At 40.2% G+C, this 15,996-nt stretch overlaps 1 protein-coding gene across 20 annotated transcripts in view; it reads left to right on the forward strand.

The window, feature by feature from the left end:
• The window catches only part of KIAA1217 (KIAA1217 ortholog), a 352,288-nt gene that overhangs the window by 243,599 nt on the left and 92,693 nt on the right, over positions 1-15,996 (forward strand). For 11 of the 20 annotated variants that reach the window (XR_010425105.1, XM_064635474.1, XM_064635506.1 and 8 more), the window contains 2 exons: positions 4,359-4,439; positions 14,063-14,258. Coding sequence is in view for 19 of the 20 variants with exons in the window: in XM_064635474.1 (XP_064491544.1) it covers positions 4,359-4,439; positions 14,063-14,258 (277 nt within the window). In the remaining variant the exon portion in view is untranslated. The remainder of the gene's footprint in view (positions 1-4,358; positions 4,440-14,062; positions 14,259-15,996) is intronic. The other 9 variants (XM_064635432.1, XM_064635481.1, XM_064635560.1 and 6 more) reach the window with 2 other exon arrangements.

Below are 15,996 nucleotides of genomic sequence, written 5' to 3' on the forward strand. Positions count from 1 at the left end.
TACTTCATATGGTACTCCTCCCTTTCTCTGATTTTAGCCACTTCTTGTCTCAACAACTGTGTCATCTTCCTGGGTGACCCATGATAAATGTAGTATGCTTAATGTACTCTGCTTTTGTAAGGACTTCCCTTTTGAAATCCATCAGAAGCATAAATCAAGGGCACATTACACAGACTGAAAAAAGGGGGAAAGCTTAACACGCGCCTTGATTTCTCCTCTTTTGCAGCACTGCCAGTACCTCAGTGAAAAGGCACTTCGGCTTGTATGTCACTGCCAGCAAGAACAGCAGTGCTGCATTCCTGCGGAGGGAGCACATTGTGCTCCTAACACCCTTCTGTGACATTATTTCAGACTGACTCAGGGGGACAGATGCCTCCTACTAAATCACCAACACAAATGTCTCAAGCATCTGCGTTTTCCTCTGGAGACTTAGAATTTCAGCGTTCAACAGGCCTGATCCTGCTTAAAATGGTGAATACTTTCCTTTGATCTGCTTAGCAAGCAGATCCCATAAGGCAGACTTGAAGTTCATTCACCCTTGCTTTGAGGGCTCTGGGATAATGACTAATAGAATCAGTCAGCCCCAAGGTATTAATCCTTGTCCTCCCTAAATTGCTGTGCGATAATCCTTTGGGTACTACCTTACAAGTGGTATTCACCAGACTTTTCTTACGACTTCGTTTGATGACATCCAGCACATTCCTGGCAACTTTGCTTTTCTCCTTTGACTCTTAGCTTTCTACGCCTTTTTCCAGGGCCACCACTTGCTCCATTTAGATTTAAAGTTCAAAAGCAAGATGTTTTACAGCTGTTTCCCTTGTCTCTGGTACCTTTCTCACTACAATAATGTCTGGCTCCCAAAATTAGTTTTTTTCTATGTAACACCCCTTCCTGCTCATACCTGCCATTAGTGATGCTCTGCAACTGTTCCTTGGCTGCATGCTCTGTCCCAGCCTCGGCTTCTACTCTCCTTGGCCTCTAATATTTTCCACCTTTTTCCAGAGAAAATTACTTATGCTCTTTTGTTGATTTTTTGCATATTATCTTTATATGTTCACCTGCCTTTATCAATCTGCTTCTTTGAATGCCAGTCCAATATGTGCAAGCATTGGTACTTCTTGTATCCTGGCTATTTGCTTTCACAACTCATAAAGACAACAATAGTTTCCACAGCAGCCTTTTTGCTCTGAGGGTATTTGCTAACAGACAGTGGAAATCCTTATAATTTTTCCACCTCATTGTAGGTTTTCCACGCGCTGTTAGAGCTGGTCAAGTAATGTTCATTCAAGCCAGCTAAGGGTCTGCACTCATGTAGGAGAATGATAACACAGGCTCTGTACAACTCCATTTAGGAGGAGACATGGGATCCTATCTGCTGGCCAGCAGAGGTTGCTCAGAGCACATTAGTTGAGTATTCTGCACTCCACAGCTCTTTATTTCTTAGTAAGTCAAGTCCAGGTTTTTTAATCTTCTGTGGGATTTGCTCCAACACCCTCTTTCTCCCCTCATGCTGGGTATTAGATTTGATGCCTCATCTCTCTAGAACAATGACAGAGTCAGTGAGGGAAGCAGGAGATGGGATTGTCCCAGGAACCTGTCCCTGGGGTGGGAAAGATTGCAGCTCTTGCTGCATTTGGAAATAGCAAAGCTCTTCTTGAATTCATTTCCCATCATTGTGGACTATATATATCCATGTGCATGCCCACAGATGGGAAAAAATTAACATTCCCCTACAATCTAGAAGTAAAGGAAGAAATAGATCATTATTGTTTTCCCTCTTTAAATACCTTTGAGGTCATCAGAGTGCTGATGAAGGCATCAGTGTAGTGTTGAGTTTGGACAGAAATGCAGACAGTTAAGAAATATTTTGGAAAGTTCCAAAGGAAGCCATGCTTCAGGTTTGGATTCAAACCCAAATGTCTTCAAATTTCATTCATAATAAGGTCTTTATATGGGCTGCAGTAATGGTCTTAATTATATTTCTCCCATACTGGCATGTCTGAATCTTCTTTAGGAGATCTGCAGTTTGCTATATGACACCTTGGAGGCCTCATTTGTCTCCTTGTGTAACCTTATGGAGGAATTGGAGAAGCCTGCTGCTGCACTGCTGTTGTGGTTCTAGATTTGTGTGTGGTTCATTTTTTTCCTGCAAGACCGTATTTATTCAGAGAACCCTAACTCTTAATCCTGCATCACATCCATTGATTTCAGATCAACTCACATAAGAGGAGGGGGAGACTTCTGGATCAAAGGTGGACTGATTTTACATATTTTAACTGCAAATCTTCATTTATCTCCTTGCTTTAAAATTAAAATAAATACCATGTTATGATGAGAAGAGGGGGAGAGTTAGGGATACAGGCAACATTTTCTGTGGATTGACTGTGGGAAGTCTTCCAGGTTTCCTCAAGCATCCTTATTTCCTTAACCACCCTTAGGTCGGCATTGATGTTTCACTTCCTTTGGGACTAGGAAAGTCCAGAGAAAAGTGACAGAGTTGTAATTCTCCATGAGGTGACAGCCTCTGAGGAAACTAAATAGCTCAGGTTGATCCTCTGCAATGGCTTTGGGAAGGGCCACTGTTGCACACTTTTTAGTGCTGCCACTGGGCAGAGTAATGTCCCTTCTGAAGTGTGGTCTTGGTGTGTAACGATGCCCGCATGTCAGACAAACAGGAAGAATGATTTTTCCCCTTGGAAGTCCCCAGTGTATCTGGCATTGGGATTTAGTCCTTACAGAATCCTTTTTTTTTTTTCTTTTTAAACAGAATAGTTTAATAAAGGCCAAAGAGGACTTCTCAGGTTTGCATGTGTGGGGTGGTGACATTATAAAGACATGAAAAACACTAATACAGTTTCAGTATTACTGAGACATTAGCAACAGACTGTTTTTGTCTTTGTGGTTTGGAACTGGAATTTATCCAGTTGTTGCCGGAAGGCTACATTTAATTTGTACTGTGTTTGCATAAATAGCTTATTTGTAAAAATCACATTTTCCTTGAACAATTCTGAATTATGCACTTATCATAGGGAGAAAAATGATCTATTGTTCTCTTTAAATAAAATGGCACTGCCCTTCCAAAGTATCCAACAGACAAAAACATGAAAAATCACAGCATACTTATATGTTGCTTATCTCGTCCCCAGAATCAGCTCTCACATGCTCATATCCTCTGGGTTTGTAAAATTCAGAAGATTTTTTGAATTACTCTCTTAATTGTAATGTTGGCATTATAATTACTTGCTAAATAAGATTCTTTAACAATGACATCCTTGTTATCAAAGCAGTTGCACTTCTTTGCCTGGTATGAATAGCTGCGTGCTCTGAACTGGGAAGCAGCAGTTGTTGTGGGAGCCTGATTCTGGTTGGAGGAGGAGTGGATTGCTTAGAGAAGGTTTTTTATGGACACTGTGCAAAATCTCTTTTACCCCGTAGGCAAATGAAGTTTAAGGAAAATACAGGACCTTCACCTCTGCAGACTTAAACAGCAGTAGGCAATTTCCCCTCCAATTAGCATCTCACTCATGTGTTGGAGGGAAACAATGGTTGGGTTTTTTTGGCCCTTAAACCCCTTTTAGCAAATTTTCACATTCTGTGCCTTTAAGATGAGATGTAGAATAGTATAGAGAGATGTCATTAGAGGAGACTTTATAATCATACCATAGTTTCTTTTATTATTTTTTAAATTGGGGTTAATCAAGAGTTATATAGTATTTCTGAGTTCTGCTTGAAGGATTCCATGTCTCTGTAGTAAGTGTGAAACCAACACAGAAGTATAATGACTGCTGCTAACTCCAGCCAAGAGTTCTATCATTTCTTATGAGGAATGCATATTATGCCATATCATGTCAGATATGGTTGCTATATGTATATATATATGTGTGTATATATATATATATTCGCCTGTACAGTTCAATTTTCAGCAATTAACTCTTGTATTAGAAGAATATTCTCTATTTCTTTGACATACAACCACATGTAGCGCACCTGAAATGAGTCCAGCAAGAGTTCTGAGAATTGGCATATTAGGTATTGATAGAGCATATTGTTCCCTGCCACATGTGTTTCCTTCATTTATTTTTAATGCTTCTCTCTTCTCTTCTCTTCTCTTCTCTTCTCTTCTCTTCTCTTCTCTTCTCTTCTCTTCTCTTCTCTTCTCTTCTCTTCTCTTCTCTTCTCTTCTCTTCTCTTCTCTTCTCTTCTCTTCTCTTCTCTTCTCTTCTCTTCTCTTTCTCTCTTCTTTCAGTATACTTTTATATGTACGGGTTATTCTTTTTTAATTTCTATTGTTCTCCATTTTCTTTTCCTGTTAACAATTATCTCTCCCCCTCCCCTTCTTTTCTCTCTCTGATCCACAGGTTTTGCAGTGCATGTTGGTCTCCCTTCATTCAGAACTTGACATTCAAAGGTACTTGATGAAAATTGAATCCTCTCAGAGAGTTAGTACTGTACTTTCTTTTTTCTGCACTCTGCTGTGAATTGCATTTGTTACCCTTTAACTGCGTGTGTCTTGCTTCACAATTAGAGTTCTCAAATAAATCTGAATCTGCATGCTTTGTCTCTCTGTATTTGACAGCAGTGAAGTATCATTTATATAGATTAATTGCATATGGGAGTGTGATGCATGTGCATCCTTTTGACAATTTTTTAATTCTGACTTTTGCTTTAATGGCATGATAGACATGAATTCCACGCTCTTGTCTTAGATGCTCTGAAATCCACCAAAAGTCAGTGGGAGATCCTAGATAAATAAGTGATCCCTAACAGCTGTTCCAATTCTTGTTTTATTTATGTGTTTATACATCCTTGGAATTGGCTTAGGTGGTAATAGTCTTGCTGCTAAGTTAAGGACAGCTCTGTGGGCACAGCAGTAAATATTTTTGTATTGAACATGCAAAAAAGCCTAGTTCTACAATTTGACAAATTATCTTACTTGTACACTGGGCACCTGTGAAGTCACCTCTATATCACCTTTCACCCTGTTGAGCTTCTCTTTCATTTCTATATGGCTTGTAACACCATATAGGATGGATATCTACTACGGTTACCTTTTTGCCCCACCCAGGCAGTGAATGTGCAGATGCCTTGTAGATACATAGGTAAAAGGTGCCTCTGCGTGGTTCCTGCTGCAGTCAACACCACATTTATAAAAGCACCAAGGTAACACGTGCTGCTGCAAGCAAAGGGTGAGGCGGAGCATGCAGAGTGCACAGCGCCTGATTTGCACCTGATTTGTCACTTCCCAACTTGTTTTGTTTCCACTTTCGGGATTTAAGTAGGCCAATAAACATGCCCACCACAGGGAAGGGTGGGACAGGCAGAGGTGAGCGAGCAGTAAGGTCTCTCCCTCCCTTGCCAAGGAGATGTCCTCGAAGGAGGGAAAAAGAAGCAAAAAGACAAGGTGACAAGTTGGAAGAGAGGAGCAGAAGCTTCTACAGCATCTCTTCTACAGCAGCCCCCTAAGTATTCCCAGGTGCGAGAGCAACAGGCTCTAGTAAGTGCTTCATCACAGGTTTAATTCCATGAATTGAGGCTAAAAATAAGTCACCGGCGTGAGTGTGCTGCCGCCGGAGGCAGCTCTGCTTTCCCGGGCGATTGTTCTTGCTGGGGGTTGGCAGCCCCCACGGACAGTTCACACCCCGTCCCGCAGACCTCGCTCCCACTTTCCAACCGTCATGGCAATGGCTCTTTTTTTCGGTTATTTTTGAAGCAGTGTGTTAATTCAGAGCTCTTTCTTAGCTTGTAGAAACACAGAAAAACAGGTTTTTCCAGACCAGTGCATTGTGTTCCTTTGCTTTGGGAAAGAGACACCACAAAAACAGACTCTCCTCCTGTTTTCCTTAGGGACATGTGTGGGAGAACAGGGGTGGGTAGATGATAATTTTCTTGAATCAAAACTCACTATCCCCTAGGTACATTTAGGCATCTGGTATATATTCTTTATTTTTTTTCTTTCCCTTTAGCTTTTGCATGTGGTTTTAAGCATGTAAAGATCTTTCCCCTTTAATCAGCATAATGACAGTTTTTGTTTAAATCATCCCTTTTAATCTTCACAGTTCTCATGGCGATTTGGGGGATTGTGTAGGTAGGAGTTACCTCACCCGCTGCTGATGAAACGCAGCCATCTCCTGGATGGAACAAAGGGTCATGCTGGCTTGCGAATACTTCACAGTAGAGTTTTTCAGGAGGGAAAAAGAGAAATAGCTTCCAACTGAAACTGCCATAAGATTTTAATTAAGACAAATGTTGATGTCCAGGCTGGAATTTATGGATAACTTATTTAAACAAAGTAATAATAAACTGAAGCTGTGATGCAAGACTGTAAAAGAACAACTTTTGCTCTGAGCAAAATTGATGGAATCATAGAAGCCTTTGCAGGGAAAAAGAGTGAGATGATCAATGACTTTTTAAATTTGGCTATCACATATAAATAAATCCTTCATGTCATAAAGCATTAGAATAAAGCAGAGAGATAAATTATTTTATTTTAAAATTGAAGATTTCTTTCATTTGGTGTGAACTTTTGCTTTTTACCAGTGGGTGACTAATAGTTTTCTCTATTGTTTTACTTCAATTTCTACCCTAAAATCTCAGACTGGCAATTGCAGAAAGATAGAACCGTAGATTTGGACAGAAACATATTGAAAAATATTTGTACACTTTAATGTGGATGACTTGGGTTTTTCTGATATTACACGTATTCCAAAGAGATGCCACAGCATGTTGCATATTTCAGTCTGGACTTGTCTGGACCAATTAAGCTGCTCCTAGACGGGCTATTGAGTTCCTTAGGGCAACATTTTCAAATGCAAGTTCCTGCAATTAAACATCTGAATAACAGATCTGGCAGCATAAGTGCTGAGCACCTACAGCTTTTATTGCTCCTAATGAATATCTTTACTGTAAACACATAGCTTTCCTGTAAAACAGGTTTCAATTTATCTAGGTGCTTACAGTTTAAAAAAAAAAAAAACAAACATTGAAAATATTGCTTCATGTCAGTCATTTCTAACAGAGTTCCATGGAAAACTTTTTCTGCTAACTCTGGGGATCAACCGGCTGAAGAGCAACGTCGTCCTGCCCAGGGCGAGCAGCCTGTGGATATCCTGCTCGGTGATTCACAGCACTTGGGATTAAAAGAAATGGGGTTTGGCGGTTTGCCACAGCAGGGAGCATGCAGCTGGCCACCAACAGGAGCTAGCAAGGCTCGTGGGAAAACGTTCAGATTTTTAGGATGATTTGAATATCATTCCGACCTAAAAATATGGCAGATATACTCTGACACATCATTAGACATGTTTTTTTTTTTTTCCCGCTAGGTGAAAGAAACTGGGGTCAGCATCAGTGAATAAACAGAGTGGTGATAAAGATCCTATCATAAGCAGAGAGGAGTTTTTCCTTCAAATAAATTCATAAAATTGAGTAAAATGGCTACTCGGCAGAGCATCCTGAGCCTGACACAGGATGTGTGACTGAGCATTACTAGTGCTGTTGACTGAGTTATCTTCCCCTCCTTCTCGTTCACGATGGGAGGGCATGGGAATGCTTTCTTTTACCTTACTTGGGAGAGTTCTGGGTCTATTTCCTGCCTTCCTCAGAGCATGAAAAGATCTGCACTGGGGCTGTACCTCAGGTTCACAGTACACTGAATTCACTGCTTTGCTTAATGACCGCACGGCAGGTGGCCATGGGAGGGCTCTGTGATTCGTGCTCTGCTGGCGTTACTCCTGTGGTGAGTATGGCGAGCTCAGGCTTTCCTCAGGACCGCCGGCGGCAGGAGGAGGCTGGCAGGGCCGCAGATAAAGGGGGAGCTCGGGCAGCATCCAACGCAGAACATGTCTCAAAGCCAGGGAGGCTGCAGGCAAGTGGGGTACCTCGGTCCAGTGCTAGGGGTGGTGGGCAACCATGACTCAGGCATTGTCTCTCTCTCTCTCCTTATCAGAGGAAAGAATTCTGACCGTTCGTACCGTAGAAATCAATATTGCCGCCAAACTGAGCATGCATGTGAGCAAGAACTGGCTTTGTAACTCATTGACATTGATTCAGCAGAACACAGTGAAATGTTTGAGTTCAAAATAGAGAAATGAAAGCCAGACACATCTGGTAGCCCATGAGCAGGCATCAGAGAAGACTATGACTAACACCTACCACCCACAGAATCTGCACACTGTCAAATGGGCAGTTGCCCTCCTGCTCTCTTCAACTCAGGAGGACACAGATGCTGGAGCGCCTGCTCCTGGCATGGTACCATTTCCAACCGATGGTGTCTGAAAGAAAGATGCCACAGATTTTTGCACCTTATAATGGTGAAATAGCACACAGAGAAAAGTGAGCTTGTCATGAGAGATGGTTTTATGTTGCATTCAGCTGCTGAATCATCTCCCCACCCCCAGTTGCCCCCAGTGAGAGAGAGTATCCAAATACATTCCTTGCAGAGATGTAATGTGAACTTTAGTTTATATAGACATTTATAAGCATTTAACTTTTCTGAGAAAGTGCTATGGAAGAAGTATGGAAAATGCTTAAAAACAAGATAATGTGAGTAGTATTCACTTTCTCTTCAGCAGTAATATGTCACTAATAGCACGTCCAGACAAGTAAAACTCTTGTGTTAATATGGGACCCCAAAGACTGTATCTGTGGAAAAAGCAGATCCATCCTTCAGACAGTGACAATTTGAATCTGACAGAAATGTGATGAAGAAACATTATTGTTGCAGTTGTAAGAACTCATATTGTGACAATATTTTAGAATTACTAATCTCATCATACACAAAACACAGCCTGTTTATATGCATATTTGCAGTCTGTCACATATCCTTTATTCATCTTTGGCACAAGTCACAGGACAAATAGTTTACTTGAAGTTCCAGAAAAATAGGCTTCTATTTTTCTACTAATTTTTCTTCTCTATTTGAAATGTCAAGAAGGCTCTTAAATGTGGCAGGTTTTTTGCTTATGCTATGTTCTTCAGAGCACACAATTGGAAGGAGTTATTTTACTAGCTCAGTATTATTTTTTTATGTCTTTGTTTGCCATTTGTACACTGCCAGGAGTGCTAGCACTTCCAAGATGCGTACGATAAGATTCTTTTCCTGAACAGAGAAGTTTCTGTCAAGATAAAGGCTAAGGAAGTTCCTGGAGACAGGAAATAAAAAGTGTGAATTGATCAAGAGATGAAATTAAATCTTTCTTCAGGTTATGTTTTTTTTTTTCTTAGTTCTGTTTTGTCTGTGAAAATGTGTGAAGCAAATTTGCAGGAGATATTTTTGAAAAGGAAAAGAAGTAAAAAAGGCTTCAGTTATATAGATTAGTGTGGAAAATAACTGGAAATGAGCATAGAAGAGCTCTGTGAAGAGCAGAAACATAAAACCAGATAGAACAAAAGGGTGAGAGAATTTGTGTGGACAAATGTGAGCAGAGGACCAGAGGCAGAAGCATGCACAGAACTTGATAAACATCTCTGGTGCTCCATGGCTGCTCATTACATTGGTATTTCTGCAGTATTTCACTTTTCCTTATTCAAGTACCTTCATATTTCATTCCTAATTATTTGCAATCTTACTGCATTTAAAGAGCTTCACACTTTTTTCTTTTTTTTTTTTTCTGAGTCAGTGGAGGAACTAAAGCAGATTTATTATAAAAGTGCATTCTTTGGACAAGCTGTAACAGAGAGATATCAGTCATGAGGCATGATTAACTACAGGTTTAATGCTTCATCAAATCCCAAGAGAAGTTGAAAGATACTGTATCTTCTGTAATTGCTACCTCCATGTGCTATACTTAAATATATACCCTGAAAAGGTTACGAGGATCTATATCCTTGTAAATAAAATAGTGTATCCTAAGTAAAGAGTCATCTCAGAGCACCGTGTAATTATATGTAAGTTTTCACCAGAATTGTTCATCCTTATTTTGGCCTTTCCTTTCTGATGAGCTTCTGACCCAGAACCAGCACAGGCAATATCTTTTATCAGAGAAGTCCTTAAGGAGGGTCAGCATAACTCAGCTGGCTGAAAAATTAATCCTATTGCATCAAGAAACATTCCTGAGGGTGTCTCCTAACACATAGCTGGGGGGAGGAAGACCATGGCTGACTGAGGAAATGTAACCTAACTGGTCTTGGCAGAGGGGAAGGAGACAGACCTGCTGCCCAATTCTGAACCTTCTTCTGCTTTCTGGCATTTATCCCAAAAGTGGCTTGGAAAGTGCGGGTGTTTCTTTGGGTTTGTCTGCCTGTGTGGAGTATCTGTTTACAAGTTTAAATTTTGGATAGTGCTACTCCTCTAGTTGGCGTGTCTTGAGTTTTCTCTGTTAGATATTATGGGTTTTTTTGCTACAGCACCATTCTGACTCTCACAGTAGCAGTCTACACTATGACTCTAGTTGAGTTCTGATGGGTCCTGAAACATAGACTATTGGGGGTGAATATTTGTTTTTTAAATGTCTATATTGTGTGCTAGTTCCTGAAAAGTACTTAAAAGGACAATTCCTCTAGTATTATTTTAAGCTTTTTAGTATTTTTAAAATACATTAGTGAACATTCTATGGAAAAATATATATAGCATTACTTATTAAGTATTTATTTGCCATTTTTCTTATTTATCTTATTTAATATTAGAATCAACATGCTGAATATTTATTGCAAGGGTTGGATAATACTGAAGGTTTGTGCACTGCTTTCTTCAACCATCTTTATAAGTTATTGTAGGTTATGACTCTGTAAATGTTGCTAGTTCCTTCCCCACTGCATGGGTTGGTTTTCCTAAGAAATATCTAGGAATCTACTTGATTTTGAATTAACATCAAACCTAGTGCTCGTTGCCAATAATGAAAATGCTTTCCTATCAAGTATGCACTCATATCTCTCAGTTACTTGAATAGCCACTGTTGTTGCTGAGTTTGAGGGTTTTTTTAGAAACTGTTTAAAATTCAAAATCACTCCTGAAATGGAGTGTTTACAGGAGTTGAGCATGACAAATGGCTTGAAGCCTTTCATAGACAGTATGTGTATATTTGATGGATCTCATTTATAGCTTGCATTGGGTTTACGTTTGTAATACTCCACTTACAAGAGTGGAACTACTGTGGGTTTGGCTTTATGTTTGTATTACTCCACTTACTAGAGTGGAACTACTATGGATTTGAACTGGTGGATTAAGAGGAAGGTGGGGCTTCATGTCTGAGCAGGATCCACGATGTACCTCTGCCTTGCTTCAGAAGGCTGCAGTGAGGAATGAGGGCTGCCAAAGGGGTCATTTTTAGTGTGGTGGCTGGATGCCAGGTGCCTACCAAGCCACTCTATCCCCCCTCCTCAGCAGGAGGAGAAAATAAGCAGGGGAGAAAATAAGATGGAAAAAACCCTCATGGGTCAAGATAAAGGCAATTTAATAAAGCAAAGGCTGCATGTGGAAGCAAAAGAAAACAAAGGATTTATTCTCTATTTTTCGTGACCAGGTGATGTTCAGCCACTTCCCAGAAAATAGGATTTCAGGCTTCTGTACACGTAGCAGTTGCTCCTTAGGACAAATGTAATAACAAATGCTCCCTCTCCTCGTTTTCTTAGCTTTTATAGCTGAGCAGTCATCATATGATATGGAATATCCCTTTGGTCAGCTTGGGTCAGCTCTCCTGGCTATGTCCCTTCCCAAGATCTTACCCACCCCCAGACTACTGGGTGAGTAGGGGAGTGTTGGAGAGATCCTTGATGCTGTTCAAGCCCTGCTGAGCAGTAGCCAAAATACTGTTGTCTTATCAACAACTTTCTAGCTACCAAGTACAGCACTGTAAGGGCTGCTGTGGAGAAAATTAACTCTGTCACAGCTAGACCCAATACATTTAGTCACAGTAATGATGTCATTGTCATCCATGGGGATCTGAGATGCTCTACAGAAACAAAACATTGCTGAGGTTGGCTCCACTTGTGTATTGACAGGACATGCTGAGCAACTGCACAGCTAAAGCTGTGTTATGTTGATTCTGGTAGTGAAGTGTCCCCTTACTGCTCACATTAGCACCTGTCCATATGTGTCAGTGAACGATGTACATGCAACTGCATGTCTCAGGTGACATCTGGGCATTCAAATTTAAAAAAAAAATAAGCAAAGCAAAATAAGCTTGATTCATGTAAGCAGAATATATTTTCTTAAAAAACAAAAGCAATCCCCTTCCCAATAAACTCTGGAATAAAGGACCTTTTGCAGGTGATTTTATTGCTGCCTTTTTTTTAATCTTGTTTTACTTTTAGTTATGGTTTTCTAGAAAGTGAGAATTATGTGTCTTCTAGCTCCCTATTAATGGATATAAGTTTTTTATCAGTACAAGGAACTATGGAGCTGTAATGCCTTGGCTTGGTAGTACTTCCGTAATATGCCCGTGTAAACAAAATACTTCAGCAGTGACGCTTCCTAAACCACTTTGGAAAGTTGAATGAAGAAGTACTTACCAAATTCCTTTTCTGTGTTTGCAGGTCACTTGTCACCTCTGTAACTTTTATACCACAAGTTCCTGTATTTACAGCCTACAGACTAGTACTGACCATGTCAAAGGCACTTCAAAGCTTGCTTTAGAACAAAAGTTGTTAGCTTTAAGTCCTGCGTAAAATTCAATGCTCTTGAACAATTTCATTGCAGGACGTTGGATAATACCTACTATTGTAATATTAGCATTTTAAAAGTGAAAAGTTCTGGAGGATTTACTTTCTTCTGAAGTATTTCTAATCATTGTAGTTCGTGAGCAACTGCACAACTTGGCAGCAGCAGGCCTCTATAGCCAGCTAATGAAAATGTAATAAAAGTTGAAGTTCTTCGTACATTCAAGGTCACGTAAGGAATATTATGTGACCTTGAAAGGAATATTATGCATACTATTGCTGAAATAAGCTTGCTTTATTTCACTTGAAAAACCACCGAAAGAACCAGATGTCAGCAAGATAAGTAATTTTGGCTTTCCAGAAAGAAGCACAATCTTTTCTGGATCTTGACAGCATCTTCAAACCTAGAGTTGAAGTTAATTTTGATACAGGGGATTTTAAATGTAATAGCATCTGAATTTAAATTATAGGGGAGAGAAAAGCATGTAAGTTTAATGACATCTTGTGTCTGCTGCTGATTATAGACTTTTATAAAGTTCATATTTACCTACTGGTTTTGGAACTGAGTAAGTTTGCTTTACTTTGAATTTCTGCTTGTACAATGTCTGTTTCCGTTTGTTGTGATATAGTTTGATTGAGGCACTAGGAAATTATTCTCCAAAGTAGCAGTACATGTGGTCATGGGAGTTTCACTAAACAGTATTGAGTATGTTCCTTAAAGCAACCCCTCTTTCTAGAAACTACTTACAGTGTTACTTATAAGTTGCAAAAAGTTCAGGATGTTTTATTTCCTCCTGAGTGTGTTTTTATTAGGCAGATCTTACAGTGAAGAGTTGGTAGAAGTGCATGAATGAAAACAGATTTCTCTCCTCCTGAAAGAGTTGGTTTTTTCCCAGCAACTGTGTTTAGCAATTTACTAGTATGATTTTCCAGTAAAAATCATAGTTAATTTGATCAGGTAATGAAGACATTTCTGATTTATGCTGGTGCAACAAAAAAATAAAGTAATCGTTTGTGATTTCAGCTAGAAATGTTTTGGCTTTGCTGTATGACCTGGACCTTTCACAGATGGCACAGGGGAAGATACTGAAATTGATAGCTTTACAACTACACCACAGTATTGCTTTTCAGAGGATTTTTCTTAGTAAACTTATCAACATTAGAGAGTGTGTTTGTGTGCATGTCTGTGTGTGTGTGTGGACAAGCAGAATGACCTTACCATACATCTCCTCAGCACACTTCTTATCCTCAAGGCCTTTTTAGCAACAAAATTTGCAATGTGAATATACAACCATAAAAACTGCAGCAGAATATCCAAGGACACTGTTTTCCTAAATAATCTACACAGAAGTGACCTTCAGCATTACCAGTATTTGAAGAACTTTGGACTCCTTCCTTCTTCTCTTTGATTTTTTTTTTCTTCCCATATTCTGGTTTCAGTAGACTAATAATTAAATACTCTGTTTTGCAGACAAGAAGCCCAAAGCTGTCCCAGAGCCCACAGCCCAATTTGGGTGACCAGACAGAACACCTCTCTGAAGCATCTGCGGATTCCTTAGAGGCCATGTCTGAGGGTGATTCTCCAACCCCCTTTTCGAGGGGCAGCCGCACGCGGGCAAGTCTTCCAGTTGTGCGGTCAGCAAACCAAACAAAGGAAAGATCCCTGGGTAAGAGCCTGCTTCAGGCCTGCTTTGCTCTGCTCTTAGCCTGTGTTTTCCATTTGTGGATTTAAAACAGGTTTTAAATAGTTTGGCGTTAAAAAAAATAAAGAACTTTGATAGCACACTATTTTTCATGTCAGGTTGTTCTTTGGAAATTAATGGAGTATGGAGTACCATGTAACATGGGGAAATGGTGAAATTACTTTCATAAGATCTGAAAGTGTGCTGAGAGCGTAGTAGATATTCACAGAGAAAGATGCAGACCCTGACACAAAGTGCTGATTTATGGTTAAAACCTGATATTGCAAATACTTTTTGCCAAGCCTGCACAGTATTATGCAGTAAACTTAGTACAAGATTGCACCCTCATTTTCAGAGAGGAGACACAGGCTTTTTCATTTTATCCTTTCTTCAAAGCCAGATTTAGTTGCAAGAAACCTAGAGATATCATTGCCTTAGTAATCCAGCTTAGTGAAAACATTTGATATTTGTGTGGTGGTAGCTCCCCAGGCAGAGGATTTGAATGAATATGCTGATGGAGATGCCATTTACTTTGGGGAAATGCCCTTCTGTCTGCACGGTGACACGGGTGATGTGTTAGCACAGGTGGACAGCTCTGCTTCCCACGTTCTTCCCATATCTCAGAGTTGGATTAAGCCCAGCTGTGAACCAGAGCTCCTTTTATGATGGTGGATTTTGTCCTGGAGACTGTGTTTAGCTGACAGATGGTAGGAGTAAAGGCTGTTCTTTTGAGGGAAGACACCAGAGGGCAGTTAAAGTGTTGTGGGAAAGCACGTAACTCATGTGTGGATTGCTGAGGAAGGCAGGTTTTGCTCATAGATAATAAACTGAAATGCTGCTTTCTTGTAGGCTCATCTCCCAATATAGAGAGTGACATAAATTGAAGACTGGACTGTAAATCATACCATGCTTGTAAGCTTGTCACGGTAGTTTACTTGTTCCTCAATAATCTAAGACAGTTTCTGTCAAGAGTATTATGATATGTAACAAACACAACAAATGTGAAGACAACAGGGCTGGAAGGGGTTCCTGTGGCCTCCAGAGCTGGCAACCACAGAGCAGTGGGGCACGGAACAAGGTGCTGATCCCTGTCCATGTCTATTCATGGACTGACACTGCTGCCCTTCCAAAGCCTGCTGGGCCACCAGTATGCCAGGCTTTTTGGGAAGAAATTTGGAAGACTTCAACTTGGACAAGGCTTTTTAGTTTAGAGGTGTTTTAAAGAGCAAGTGTGTAGCACGTGTATGTTTACTATACGTGTAGAGGATTCATCTCTGCCTCTTAAGTCACTGCTGACTAGGGCATTCTCAGCATGGCTTGCTTCACCTGGAGATTTTCTGGAAAACTTGTATTTGCTTCAGTGTAATGTTAAGTAGATTGAGCCTTTGCATCCCTGTGCAACTCGTAGTCCACCTCCACTGTGTAGATTTTAGCTGGTGTTCAGTGATTACCCCAGCTCCCATAAGGTATCTCAGCTCTGAACTTCTGTTTCAGATATGAGCTGAGAATTGATAAACAGCTTTTGGGAAGTTTTTGGTTAGCATCAAAGGGGGTAACCTGCCATGCACCAATGCTTTGTGCAGTGTCTTCTCCCCCAAAAGGTGAGCTAGAAATAACTTTCTCATAATTGGTGTGTACACATGAAGAGAATGTAGCGGTCCTGTTTCTGGAAAAAACCGAAGTGCTCATCACTGTGAATAAACCTGGTAAAGAAACATTACTG

The sequence above is a fragment of the Pseudopipra pipra genome, chromosome 1 (genome assembly GCF_036250125.1).
Source record: "Pseudopipra pipra isolate bDixPip1 chromosome 1, bDixPip1.hap1, whole genome shotgun sequence".
In the NCBI taxonomy this organism is placed as follows: domain Eukaryota; kingdom Metazoa; phylum Chordata; class Aves; order Passeriformes; family Pipridae; genus Pseudopipra; species Pseudopipra pipra.